This window comes from Echinops telfairi, unplaced genomic scaffold (genome assembly GCF_000313985.2).
Source record: "Echinops telfairi isolate 266 unplaced genomic scaffold, ASM31398v2 ScPeMD7_7467;HRSCAF=8505_1, whole genome shotgun sequence".
NCBI classification, from domain to species: domain Eukaryota; kingdom Metazoa; phylum Chordata; class Mammalia; order Afrosoricida; family Tenrecidae; genus Echinops; species Echinops telfairi.
In genome coordinates this window covers 17248513-17261177 of record NW_022111368.1, presented here as the reverse complement: position 1 = coordinate 17261177, position 12665 = coordinate 17248513, and the positions used below count along the sequence as shown (strand labels likewise).

The following is a 12665-nucleotide window of genomic DNA, read 5'->3' as shown; positions in this document are numbered from 1 at the left end:
ATGTGGGTCTCCATGTGGCTACCTCAGGTCCAGGGCCCTCGCTGCCATCAGCATAGCCCCATGTGTCTTGTCAGTAGAGAGTCGTTCAGGGAGTGAGAATGTGTTCCACCTCCAAGGAGCTATTTATCTCCTTAGCACATCCAAATGAGGTTATCAAGCTATGACTTGATTGACAGGCCAGACTCTACCCCTTCACTCTCAAGTCTCAAATTGACACCAGATAATGTAACTACCACAGATGCTCTGTTGGGTGCAGCAGGAGAAGGTGAGATTTACATATATAAAGCAAAAACAAATAAAATTTAGTACTCACAGATCCCATTGAGGAAACTGTACGTACCTGGATGTCTTTGTGCAGCTGCATTTATTTCCCAGCTCTGCCTGTCGGTGGCGTGGTGATTGCACGCTGGGCTGCGAACTGGAGGTTCAGCAATTCAAATCCCAAAGCCACTTCCAGGGAGAAAGGTGGGGCTTTCTACTCCATTATCATTTAGTTTCAGAAACTCACAGGGACAGTTCTACCCTGTCTGATAGTGTCACTCTGAGTGGGCATTGACTCTATGGCAGTGAGTTTGGTTTGGTTTGGGCGTGTTGGGAGGGCCTAGGGCAGGGGTGGGGAATGTTTTTCTGTCAATGGCCATTTGAATATTTACAACATCATTCAAGGGTCATGCAAAATTATCAACTTAAAATTTAGCATATTATATTTGGTCAGACAATCAATTAACTCACCCCTAACGTGATGACTGATAATAACACCTCAGGAACAATTAGCACCTTGATCTTACTTTCTCAAATACCATTCTTCAACTGAAAAACACTGGAATTCCTGGGGAAAATGGCTTGGCTCTAGGGTTGTGACAGAGAACATATAAGCCAAGCAAGAGGATTTTTTTTTTTTTTTTTTTGGTCAGAAAGCAAGAAAATACTCCAGGAATGATGTAATCATGCAAATACCTCATGAGACATTTTACAAAGAACTGGTCAGTTCTGGGACAAATTGAACAACAAATAAGATAATGAGAGAAAAGTTTTATTATCCATGGAATGAAATGAGAATCCTTGGGTCCCTACTAGTGTGTGTGTGTATAGTGTATATATGTACATGTGTATGTATATACACATCCTATGTGTGTATGTATATGTGTGGGGGGGCACTTTTGACTAAGAGTCGGTCTGCTAACCACAAGGTTGGTGCTTCAAACCCACTAGCTGCTCTTCAGGAGATTGCTGAAGAAAACATCTGCTCCCACAAAAATGTACAGCCTCAGAAAATTTATATAAGGTAGCTATGAGTCAGAACCAACTCAATGTCAGTGAGTGTACACACACACACACACACACACACACACACGCTTAAATGATTTCTTGTGTAGTTAAAGTTTACACAGCAAATTAGCTTTTCATTAAATTGTTCCAGGACAATAAATGAACACCCTGGGTTTCTGGATTCTTCCTTTCCATTCATCTAGATCCCCGCCCCCCCCTACCTTCTCATTTTGTGGACAGATATTGCCCTTTGGGCTTCTTATAGTTGATTGCTCTATGGAGCACATTCCTCCTGGGGGCTGTTGTTTATTTTATGAGGCTGTTAATAATGCCATCCATGAGATGCAGTATCACCATCCTCGATCCTGGCCACACTTCTTCCAAGACAGATTTGTTTGCTCTTCTGCTTCTCCAAACTCACACGTTAATTCTGACTCCTAGCGGCCCTACAGACAGGACAGAACTGCTCCTGTGAGTTTCTGAGCCTCACTCTTTATTGAAGCAGAAAGCTTCATGTGTCTCCTGGGGAGCATTCATTCATTCTCATCTTCCAATTCATTGTCCTTCTTTCATATTCATATGAGACGATTGCACCTTAAACCTCAAACGGACATATTTTCTTTCTTTATTAACCCCAAGTATACTGCTGTTGAGTCATTTTCCAATACTGCTAGTGACTTTGCTTCTCTTTCTCGATATCTTCCTTCTGCTTGTTCTCTAGCACTTCACTCCCCACCTGACCAGTCAAACACCTTGAGCCGGCAGGCTCGGGCATTTGGGGGCGGGGGCGGGGTGGGGGTAGGGGTGGGATCCAGGGGTGTAATAGGGAGATGATGTCAAGGAGTCCAGGAAGAAAAAGAATGTTTGGAAACTGATTATGGTAGCAATTGAACAGTTCTGCTCAACATGATTGAACAATGGAACGAATATGTATTAACTGCCAATTAATAATAAAAGTTTAAAAGAGATGTTATATTCTTGAACTGTTAAAAAATGACTAAGTCATAGATGTGTAACACTTAGAAGGATGTCAAAGATGGGGGGAGGGTTAAGCTATAAACAAGAAGAGTGACTGAAACTCTGAAGTCCAAGGACAATGAGCCAGAATTACTGCTAGCCCCTGCCACTAAAAAGGTAACAAATCCAGTGGCGCTATAACCAAAAACAAACGGACAGGGACAGGACAGGGGCTTCTGCCCCACCTGCGAAGGGAACGAACAAAGGACCCAGGGAAGCAAGGAATGAACAACGGAGCCTATGAGAAATGGCTTGGTAAACACCTTAACTTTGAAGCCAGGCCCTCGTGAAAATCCCGACATAGGCTTGCACATGAAGATTATTCTGAGACATGCTAGCCCAGAGCCGCCGCCTTGATACATTTGAAGGAAATGATGTATGAGACCCAGGACTGATTTAGGAACTATTAGAAAGTTGCTTGGCCATCTGTAAAGCAGTCACCCTCTTCCATTTGAAAGTGCCATTTAAAAAACTAAGTGAAGTAAGTCAGGCACAAATGGACAAGTACAACATGAGTCCACTGAGGTAAGCGATAAAAAAAAAAATGCAAAAGGGGTATAGGGAAAAAGCTACTATATACAAACATTCTTGAGGTAAGGACCAGGTAATATGGAAGGGACCAGATCAAATGCAGGGATGCACATGGTAGACAACAGGGGAGGAGGTGGGGAAAGGGAACAAAAAAAAAATGATGAAAACAAGGAAGAAATGGCTAGTGGGGGCACAGGGCGCTAACCCATCCAAGGGGAGGGTATTGTTTAAATCTCCACAGGAAAAGAGGGACCAAACTTCAACCCAGTGCTCCAAGGTGTGAAGACAACATGCCGGCGCGGAGTAGGGAATCAGTGGAGAGGTCTAGGGGGCTGGTCCCAGCCCCAAATACTAAGTGGATGCCTGCCCCTCCCCTGAGAAGAATGTATCTCAAAGGATGGCACTGAATCTGCAGCTTCGGGAGAAGGATATATCTGACCAGAGCACACAGGAGCAGATGACGAGGGAGGAGGAGAGACTGGAGCACATCCTGGCCCACTAGGCCAAATAGAGCAGCCAGTCCACAGAGAGGACCACATGGCCAGCCCCACTATGAGACGAGATGCCCCTCACTGGCCCATGGCCCTGCGGGGGACAACACCAGGGACACAGTGTGGGAATTGCGCCTGATCTGACCCCGCCATGCCGAGGCAAGGCACTGGGGGGTGGGGTGGGGCGGGGAGGGTGCAGCGGAACAGCAGGGGAGGGGAGTAGAAAGATCCCCAGGGAATGATGAGGGTGGACATTGGAGACAGGGCATGGTGCCCCAACAGGCTAGACTGGAAAACACACACACACACAAAAAAAACAGAAGCATTCCCCTTGACAACTTACATGAAGGTATGCATATGATAAATGAATAAAAATGAACATTTAAAAAACAAGAATGTAATATTCAAATATTTCTATATGATTATGAGTACTGGGCAGGCATCCTGAGAAATAAAAGGTTAAATAGTGTTTAAAACTAGAGACTTTAGGCGTTTCTGGAAGCCGGCAGCCGCAGCAGCCGTCAGACCGGTGCCGGACCATTAGACACGCACCCTCCGGTGGTCCCCAGTGCCTGGCCCTTCCCGCTCTCCGCGGGGAAGACATGGCCTTGCTGTGCTACAACTGCAGCTGTGGCCAACGCTTTGACCCGGAGACCAACGCTGACGATGCTTGCATATACCACCCAGGTGTTCCAGTGTTTCATGATGCCTTAAAGGGGTGGTCTTGCTGTAAGAGAAGAACGACAGATTTTTCTGATTTCTTGAGCATTGTAGGCTGTACAAAAGGCAGGCATAATAGTGAGAAGCCACCCGAGCCAGGCAAACCTTAAGTCAAGACTACGGAGAAGGAACTATCTGAATTGAAGCCCAAATTTCAGGAACGCATCATTCAAGCTCCTAAGCCAGGAGAAGCAATTAAAAGGCCAAGCCCACATGAGCCCATGACAAGTTTGGAATTAAAAATACCTGCTTCCTTTAAACAAGCACTTGCTAAACTTAAGCTGTCATCAGGAAAAGGAGAAGATAAGCAGGAAGAAAAAAGTGATAAAATTAAGATTGGGACCTCATGTAAAAATGGAGGGTGTTCAGAGACTTATCAGGGCTTAGAAAGTCTAGAAGAAGTCTGTGTACATCATTCTGGAGTACCTATTTTCCATGAAGGGATGAAATACTGCAGCTGTGGTAGGAAAAAGATTTCTGACTTTAACACATTTTTAGCCCAAGAAGGCTGTACTACAGGGAAACACATGTGGACTAAAAAAGATGCTGGGGGGAAAGTTGTTCCATGTAGGCATGACTGGCATCAGACGGGAGGTGAAGTCACCATTTCAATCTATGCTAAAAATTCACTTCCAGAACGTAGTCGCGTAGAAGCAAATAGTACATTGTTAAACGTTCTCATTGCATTTGAAGGAGAGAAGGAATTCCATCAAAATGTGAAACTATGGGGCGTGACTGACGTAAAGCGAAGCTATGTAACTGCAACAAAAATTGAGATCACTGTGAGAAAAGCTGAACCTATGCAGTGGGCAAGCCTCGAACTACCTGCAGCTAAAAAGCCAGAAAAACAAGAAGAAGCTATAACAGATTGCGTGGAGGGGAGTAGGGGTGAACAATAACTAACTATTACCTATTTCAGAATTCCACGATGATGTGTTCTGACAGGAAGGCTTGCTGCTGTAATCTTATTTGTTTTGTTCAAAGGCTGGTAGTTCAGGGTCAACAAAAGTAGGTTCTTAAAACCCAAAGTCATTATCTTTTCGTGTTCCCCAGCATCATCTTTTTTGAGCTACATGAGGCTAATTGTTTATTTCTCTTCAGTGAGAAAACCATAGAATGTCCTATACTTGAAGAAGCTAGAAAACAGCTAAGAAACAGTTATAGTATTTGTTAGTATAAGCAAAGAAAGATTAAACATTTACTTTTGTTCACATCTATTTCTATTCTCAAAATTAGTAAATCAAGATAAAAAATTTTTTTATCTGTTCTTCATGGGTTTTGATTCTATGATACTTGAAAATCTTTAAGGAAGAAATAAAGCTCTGTATTGTTTTTTCCCACTTGGGACAGTTACATATTCTAAGAAGATGCTAAAGTGGTATAATAAATAATTAAAAGAAATATATGCATTGGTTGAAATAGGAATTAATTTGCAACTGGTAACTACATCAATAAACCCATATTACTTGCCAGGCAGTATAAGAGAATAGAACATTGTAAATCTGAACATAGAGGCATCAATTTAGTTAAAAAGTCAGCAGTTTAAAAAACTGAGCAATAATGTAAACATTTTTTTCCAGATTATTTAACTGTTTTTGTATGGTATGACTAAATTATACCTGATTTACAACCTATATCCTCTTGATACCTTAAATTAGTTACATATTAAAAAGTTATATTTGGCCTCACTGATGAAACCTGTATAAAATTAGACTTTTAAAAGCTTGTGGAAATATAGTAGCATCTTGGAAAATTAAATGGATTCCTGGTGGTGTAGTGGTTAAGCATTGGGCTGTGATCCACATGGTCAGCAGTTCAAAACCACCAGAAGCTCCTCAGGAGAAAGACTGGGCTTTCTCCAGTTGCAGCCTGGGAAATCCACAGGGTATTGCTATGAGTCAACAAAGACTCCATGACAGTGAGTATTATAAAATTAAGTATATAAGCTTTGCTTTATAGCCACAATATTGTTAGAAAAAGAATTTAACTCATTTGTAGTCCTTGTAGGATTTCCTAAAAAAAAAAAAAGTGGACAATTTCAAAGTGATACTGTGTTGAATATAATATTTAGGTTAAATCTGGGAATCGCAGAATTATATTATTTAAGCTTATTGAACCCACTAAGAGACGGGTTAATTTTTGAAGCAGTAATAACTAAAAAAGAAAATTTAACTTTTATAAACACTGTAAATGTCAGAAATTAATTTTGTGCATGAATTATGCTTATTTCGATTAAAAGTATCCCTCAGTTCCCATGATTATCTTTCTTTGGAATTAATGGAATTCTGGCAATAAATTTTTGGGGGTGCAAAAAAAAAAAGACGAGAGACTTTACACGATGAAGGGAAAATGATGTTAAAGCCGATGTCATCTTGCTGCCGTGTCGGTGTTGCGTCCACTCCACATCACACTGACGCGCTCTACAACAGTGACCCTCGGCCAGCTTTGAGCCATCCCCCAAATTGTTCTGTTTGAGACCATTGTTGCAGCCACTGTCCACCCTTCTTGTTGATGATCGGCCTCTTGTTTTCAATGGCCCCCTACTTTTCCAAGCACGAGGTTCTTCTGTAGGAACCGTCACTCCTGATGACATGCCCCAAATTCATGACACAAAATCTCCCCCTCTTCTCTTTTTAAGGAGTATTGTGGTTCTCCTTCTACCAAAACGAAGATGTTCATTATTTGAGTATATTCATAATTCAAATGCACCCATTCTCCTTTTGTCTTCTTTATTCTTTGTTCAGTATTTACATGCATCTGAGGGGATTGAAAATGCAGTGGTTTGGCTCAAATCCACCTTCAGCCTCAAAGTGATGTCTTGGTTCTTTAGCACTTCAAGGAGCTGTTGTGCATCTGATTTGCCCACTGCACCACATCAGGTGAGTTCCTGACTGCTGCTTCCATGAGGACTCACGGATTGCGAGTCCACGTCAAATGAGGTCCTTGGCCACTTCATTGTTTTCCATTACCGTGTCACTATTTATTGGCTCAGTTGTGAGGATTTCTATTTTATTTACAATGATTTGTAATTCATACTGAAGGATGTATTCTTTGATATTCACTTTGGGCATTCAACAATCAAGCTTTTGTGATCTGCATATCACAGATTGTTAATGAGCTTTTATCTAATCCTGATGCCACATTCTTCTTCACAGAGTCCAGTTCTCCGATTATTTGCCTTGGCATATGCCTTGAATAAGTATGGCGAAAAGATACAACTCTGACACCCATCTTTCCTGATTTTGAGCACACAGTGTTCTGTTTGAATGTTGGCCTCTTGATCTGTGTATAGGTTCTGCATGAACAAAGTTAAGTGCTCTGGAATTTCCATTCTTCTCAATGCTATTCATAATTTATTGTTATCCATATGTTTGAATGTCTTTTATCCTCAATAAAGCACAAGTAAACATCTTTATGGTATTCTTTGCTTTTAACCAAGATCAATCTAACACCGACAGTGATATCCCTTCTTTGACATCCTCTTCTGAATCTGACTTGAATTTTGGTATTTTCTGCAGATGTAGTACTGCAACCATTTAAAAACTGGCTTTAGTAAGTTAGTGCCTAAAAGCAAAGGCATCCCTGACAGATGCCTGGTTTCACCATAAGCCTAAAAATAGTCTAAATACCATCTCGACTATCCCACATTTACTTCTGACTGCCAAGCTGCCAAGATGAAATCCTAAGGAAACAGGAAAGGGCAGTAGCCCTGAACAATCTCCTTGGTAATCCAGGAAGACAGGGAGGAGTAGGTGACTTATGGGAAAGACAGATGAAGGAGGAACATCCATATTGAACAGAGAAATAGGTGAAGTGGGAACAGACACAGAAGGATAAGGGTAGGCAGAAAGAAGTCCCCCCTCAAGACCGAGATATGCAAACAGAAGGCCATCTTCTATGTCTCCCCCAATTCTGATGGATCAACAAAAGTCCCCTCCCGATTGTCTTTATCATAAATCCTTTGAAAAAAAATGCAGACGTTACTGTTTATGTTTCTCTCATCTGTTGTAAGAAGCAAACCGCTATCAACTCTACATAAAAAGAGCAAATTGAATACAGCTGTTGGGATTCAGTCAGATATAGCTTTAATGGTGTGACAGTCTGTCTCCTATCTCCTTTCTCTTGGGCCCATATGACAAATAGAATTCTGCTTTTCCTCACTGCTATAAACTTGTGATGATTTCTTCCTAGGGTCTTAGTAAATTTGACTTGCCTTTGATATTAATGAACTTGTTAGATAATGCCCTCATTCTGTTGGTTCATCTCTCTCTGGAATGGGCACACATAGGATTTTTTCCAGCATGTTCACCTTCAGGTTTTCTGAGACGTTTCCACTAGAGATTCCATGATTCCTGAAGCTTGTTTTCTGCCAATGCTTTCAGTACAGTTTAGAACTCGTCATTCAATGCCATCTGTTCTTGATGGTCTGCTACCTTCTGAAATGTTTGAACGTCTACTAATTCTTTTTGGTTCAATTACCTTGTGGGTTTATTCTCTCCCTTTTTGATGCTTCCTACATAGCTCTATTTTTTGCCTATACAACCTTTCAATACTGTAACTCAAGGCTTGAATTTTTCTTCACTTTGAGAAATAAATGCCGGGCCAGTTCTTCCCTTAGGGTGTTCTTACTCCAGGTCTTTGCCCATTTCATTATAATACTTTATTTTGTCATTATTTCCCATAGAAATATTATTTTTTTATGTAGTTTAGGGTTTTTGTTTGTTTATTTTGTTTTTAAAGGAACAACAGTGTAAACAGTCTCTTGGAGATGACTATAGTTCCAAGACAGGACAAAAAGGAAGGAATTGAAGTCTCTCGTGTATTTTATTTTGTTTGTTTATTTTCTAACCTTTAAAAATAAAATTCAACTACATGAAAATTAAGGACCATATGCTTGACATCTGTAAATAATAAAAACATACTTGCATACCAGGGCATCAATAATTTGGCACATCTGGTAGGTAAGTGTTTGTTGATCTTAAATATTCCATATCAATTTTCAGTAGCTTTATTGAGCAATATTTCACATATTGTAAAAAATACCCATTAAAAGTATTTTCTTTTTATAAATCATTTTATTGAGGGTTTTACTACTCATAAAAATCCATATATCATTGTACCAAACACATTTGTACATATGTTGACATCATTTTCAACATCATCATTTTCAAAACATTTTCTTTCTACTTGAACCCTTGGTATCAGCTCCATTTTTTTCCCTTCCCCCACCTTCCCACCCTTGTGAATTCTTGATAAATTATTATTATTTTCATATCTTATACCACCCACTGTCTCCTTTTACCACCCATGTTTCTGTTATTCATCCCCCTCGGGTTGGTGGTGGTGGTGGGGTGTTATATGTTGATCATTGCAATCTGTTCCCCCTTTCTCCCACTTCTCCCCCCACCTTTTCCCTATCCTCATGGTATCACTATTCCCGTTACTGTTCCTGAGGGGTTTATCTGTCCTGGACTCCATGTGTTGAGAGCACTTAGTGCACCAGGGTGCATGCTCTGGTCTAGCTGGATTTGTAAGGTAGAATTGGGGTCATGACAGTGGACGGGAGGAAGCATTAACGAACTAGAGGAATGTTGTGTGTTTCATTGGTGCAATACTGCAACTTGGGTGGCTCCTCCTTTCCTTGTGACTCTTCTGTGAGGGGATGTCCACTTAGCTACAGATGGGCTTTGATTCTCCACTCTTAGCCCCTTCATTTACATTGATATGATTGTTTTGGGTCTTTTGATGCCTGGTGCCTGATACCTGATCCCATCGACACCTCGTGATCACACAGGCTGGTGTTCTTCTTCCATGTGGGCTTTTTTGCTTCCCTGCTAGATGGCCGCTTATTTAACTTCAAACCTTTAAGACCCCAGACTGTATATCTTAATATCCAGGCACCATCAGCTTTCTTCACCACATTTGCTTATGCACCCACTTTAACTTCAGCAATCCTGTCAGGACAGTGAGCATCACACAATGCCAGGTTATTTGAACAAAGTGGTTTTGTGTTGAGGGAGGACTTGAGTAGAGGCCCAATGTTCATCTGCTACCTTTATACTTTACATATAAATATATGTACATAGACCTTATTCCTATCATTATATATTTATATATATACATGCCTATATTTATACCTCTATAAACTTTTGCCTCCTAGTTCATTCCTCTATTTCCTTTTTCTTTCCTCATGTCCCACTATCATGTTTGACCTTCATTTGGCTCACAGTAATTCCTCTGGGCTACATTGCACATGCGCAAACCCCACCAGGCATTCTACATCCTCCTTGACATCAAATTTAGATCTCTTGTTGTTCCTTTGTCCCTGGGTTTGTTGGTGGCCCCCACTCTTTCCCCCACCTCTCCTCTCTCCTCTGTGCACCCCAGAACCATCAGCCTCATTGTTTTCTCCTCAGGGTTGTTTATCTTGCCTATCTATGTATCATATATACTCATGTATAGGCTGAGTTTTTCAGCACATTTTTAATGCAGTTCTTGTGGTAAAAATAGGTGCTTTGGCTGATATTCATGTCAGTTTATACGTGAGTATATACGGTAGATAGAGATGGAAAAAATAATAATAAGAAAAAGGCCTATAGGTAGTTCCAGGTCTATCTGTTGACACTTATGTATATTTTCCAATTGAGTCTGATGAGGTTTTAAGCCCTACCCTCTGAGTCTGAAGTCTATTTTTGGGATTCCTCAGGGACTTCGCTGCTTTACTCCCCTTGCTGCTCAGTTGTGTGCCTTTTGTTTTTTACTCCTGTTGGGGTGGGGGTCTTATACCGGGCACAATTCCTGCACTATGTCTCCAGTGCTGTCCTCTGCAGTGCTGTGGGTCAGTGAGGGAATGTCATGTCTCATGGGGGGCCAGTCATATGGTACACTCTGTACCTTGACTGCTCTGAGCAGAAAAGTCATCCTCAGGGCTTGGTGGGCCAGGATGTGGTCCACTCTCTCTCGCTCTTTCTCTCTTAGTTTGCTCCTGTGTGGTCTAGACATACCTGCCACTCTCCTCAGGCTATATCCTCCCTGCTGTCCTCTGGAGTGCAACCTTCTGGGGAGAGGGTCAACAAAGCTGGAGTTGGGGCCAGCCCCACTGTTAGTTTGCTGCTTCATGCCAGTATATTGCCCTCAAGGCTTGGTGTACCAGGTTGAGGTGTGGTCCTTTTCCAGTGGAGACATAAACAATCCCCTCCCCATGGATGGGATAGTGCCCTGTTTCTCCACTACTTATGGAAAATCATTTTTCCCCTCTCTCCAGAGAGTTGTACAACCAGCACTACTAATCCAGAACAGTTTAGACATCCCCCAAAGCAGTCTCATACCCATTAACAGTCATCCTTAAAGCTCACTTCCCTCACCACAACACCAAACCAGCACCATCAAGTTGATTTTAACTATAGGACAGAGTAGAACTTTGCCATAGAGTTCCTAAGGCTGTCATCTATATGAACACAACTTGCTGTATCTTTCATTTTTTGCATTAAAAAAATCAATAACTTGTATTGTGGGTTGGATGAAGCTTTACAGAGTAAAGCAGTTTTCCATTCAATAATTTGTACACACTCTATTTCATTTCACTAATTATAATCCCCACAATGTAAGATCACATCCCGCTTTTTCCCATTTGTATCCCTCCTTCTTGCCTACTCCTGGCCTTCTGAACATTGTCCTGAGGAAATGCAGTCCTTTTGATCTCATGTGGTTGATTACTCAGAATGTGGAACTTCCTAGTGGTTTTGTTTACCATGCAGACCCTATAGTTACCGCAATTTCTCAGATGCAACTGGAGTCATGGCAGTATGTTCTTTTCCAGGTGTAAAGGGGGACTAAGGGTCACAGGCTCGGAGATCACCTGTTTCTATCCCACCAGTATGGCTCGTTGTCTGTATGAATTTGGATTTTGTTCTCCATGTTTCTTCCATTCTTTCCAGGTCTCTACTGTGTTACCTTTCACAGCAGTCAGCAGTGGCAGGGGGGACCCATCTCCTTCTTTTGTTCTTTGGGTGATTAAGCCTGAGTTTAGAGTGATATAATGAATTGTTTGGACTAAGAACTTACACGTGTCTTTAATTTTCTTCTCTTTTCTTTGTACAAGAGTGGGAGAGACACCAATAGTTATACCTTTTGACAGTCACTGGCAAACTTTAAGATCCCAGATTCCACTCACAAAAGTGAATATGAATCAGAACCAACTCAATGGCAGTGAGGTTTTCCCCCCCTTAATTTAATGATTTTCCCTGACTTCCCCTCAAATTCCTGATGCCCATAAAACATTTTTTCCTGTGTAACCATTTCCTTGATTTTTAAAACAAATCTATTGACCTATAACTCATGTACCATAAAATTCAATGATAAGTATATTGAAAAGTGTGTGCAGTCATCACCACAATCAATTTTTCTTCATTCTTGTACCCATTATTATTAGCTCCCAACCTCCCCTGCCATAGCACCAAAGAACTATTAATCAAGTTATTGCCTCTATGGATTAGCTCTTCTGAATTTTATATTTAAAAAGTCTTACAAAAAAAAAAAAACCCTTAAAAACACTAAAAAAAATACAGGGAAACTTCAATCCAAAAGAATACAAATTATAATAGAAAGTAGAACAAAAGATAATAAGTTAAATTGGGG

At 41.1% G+C, this 12665-nt stretch overlaps 1 protein-coding gene across 1 annotated transcript; it reads left to right on the top strand.

Moving 5' to 3' along the window:
- The first annotated feature begins 3910 nt into the window (after positions 1-3910).
- LOC101655868 (cysteine and histidine-rich domain-containing protein 1-like) lies at positions 3911-4927 on the top strand. The gene is given in 2 exon segments (XM_013005096.1): positions 3911-4026; positions 4075-4927. Coding segments are annotated over 2 exon segments (969 nt in total).
- Positions 4928-12665: the final 7738 nt, after the last annotated feature.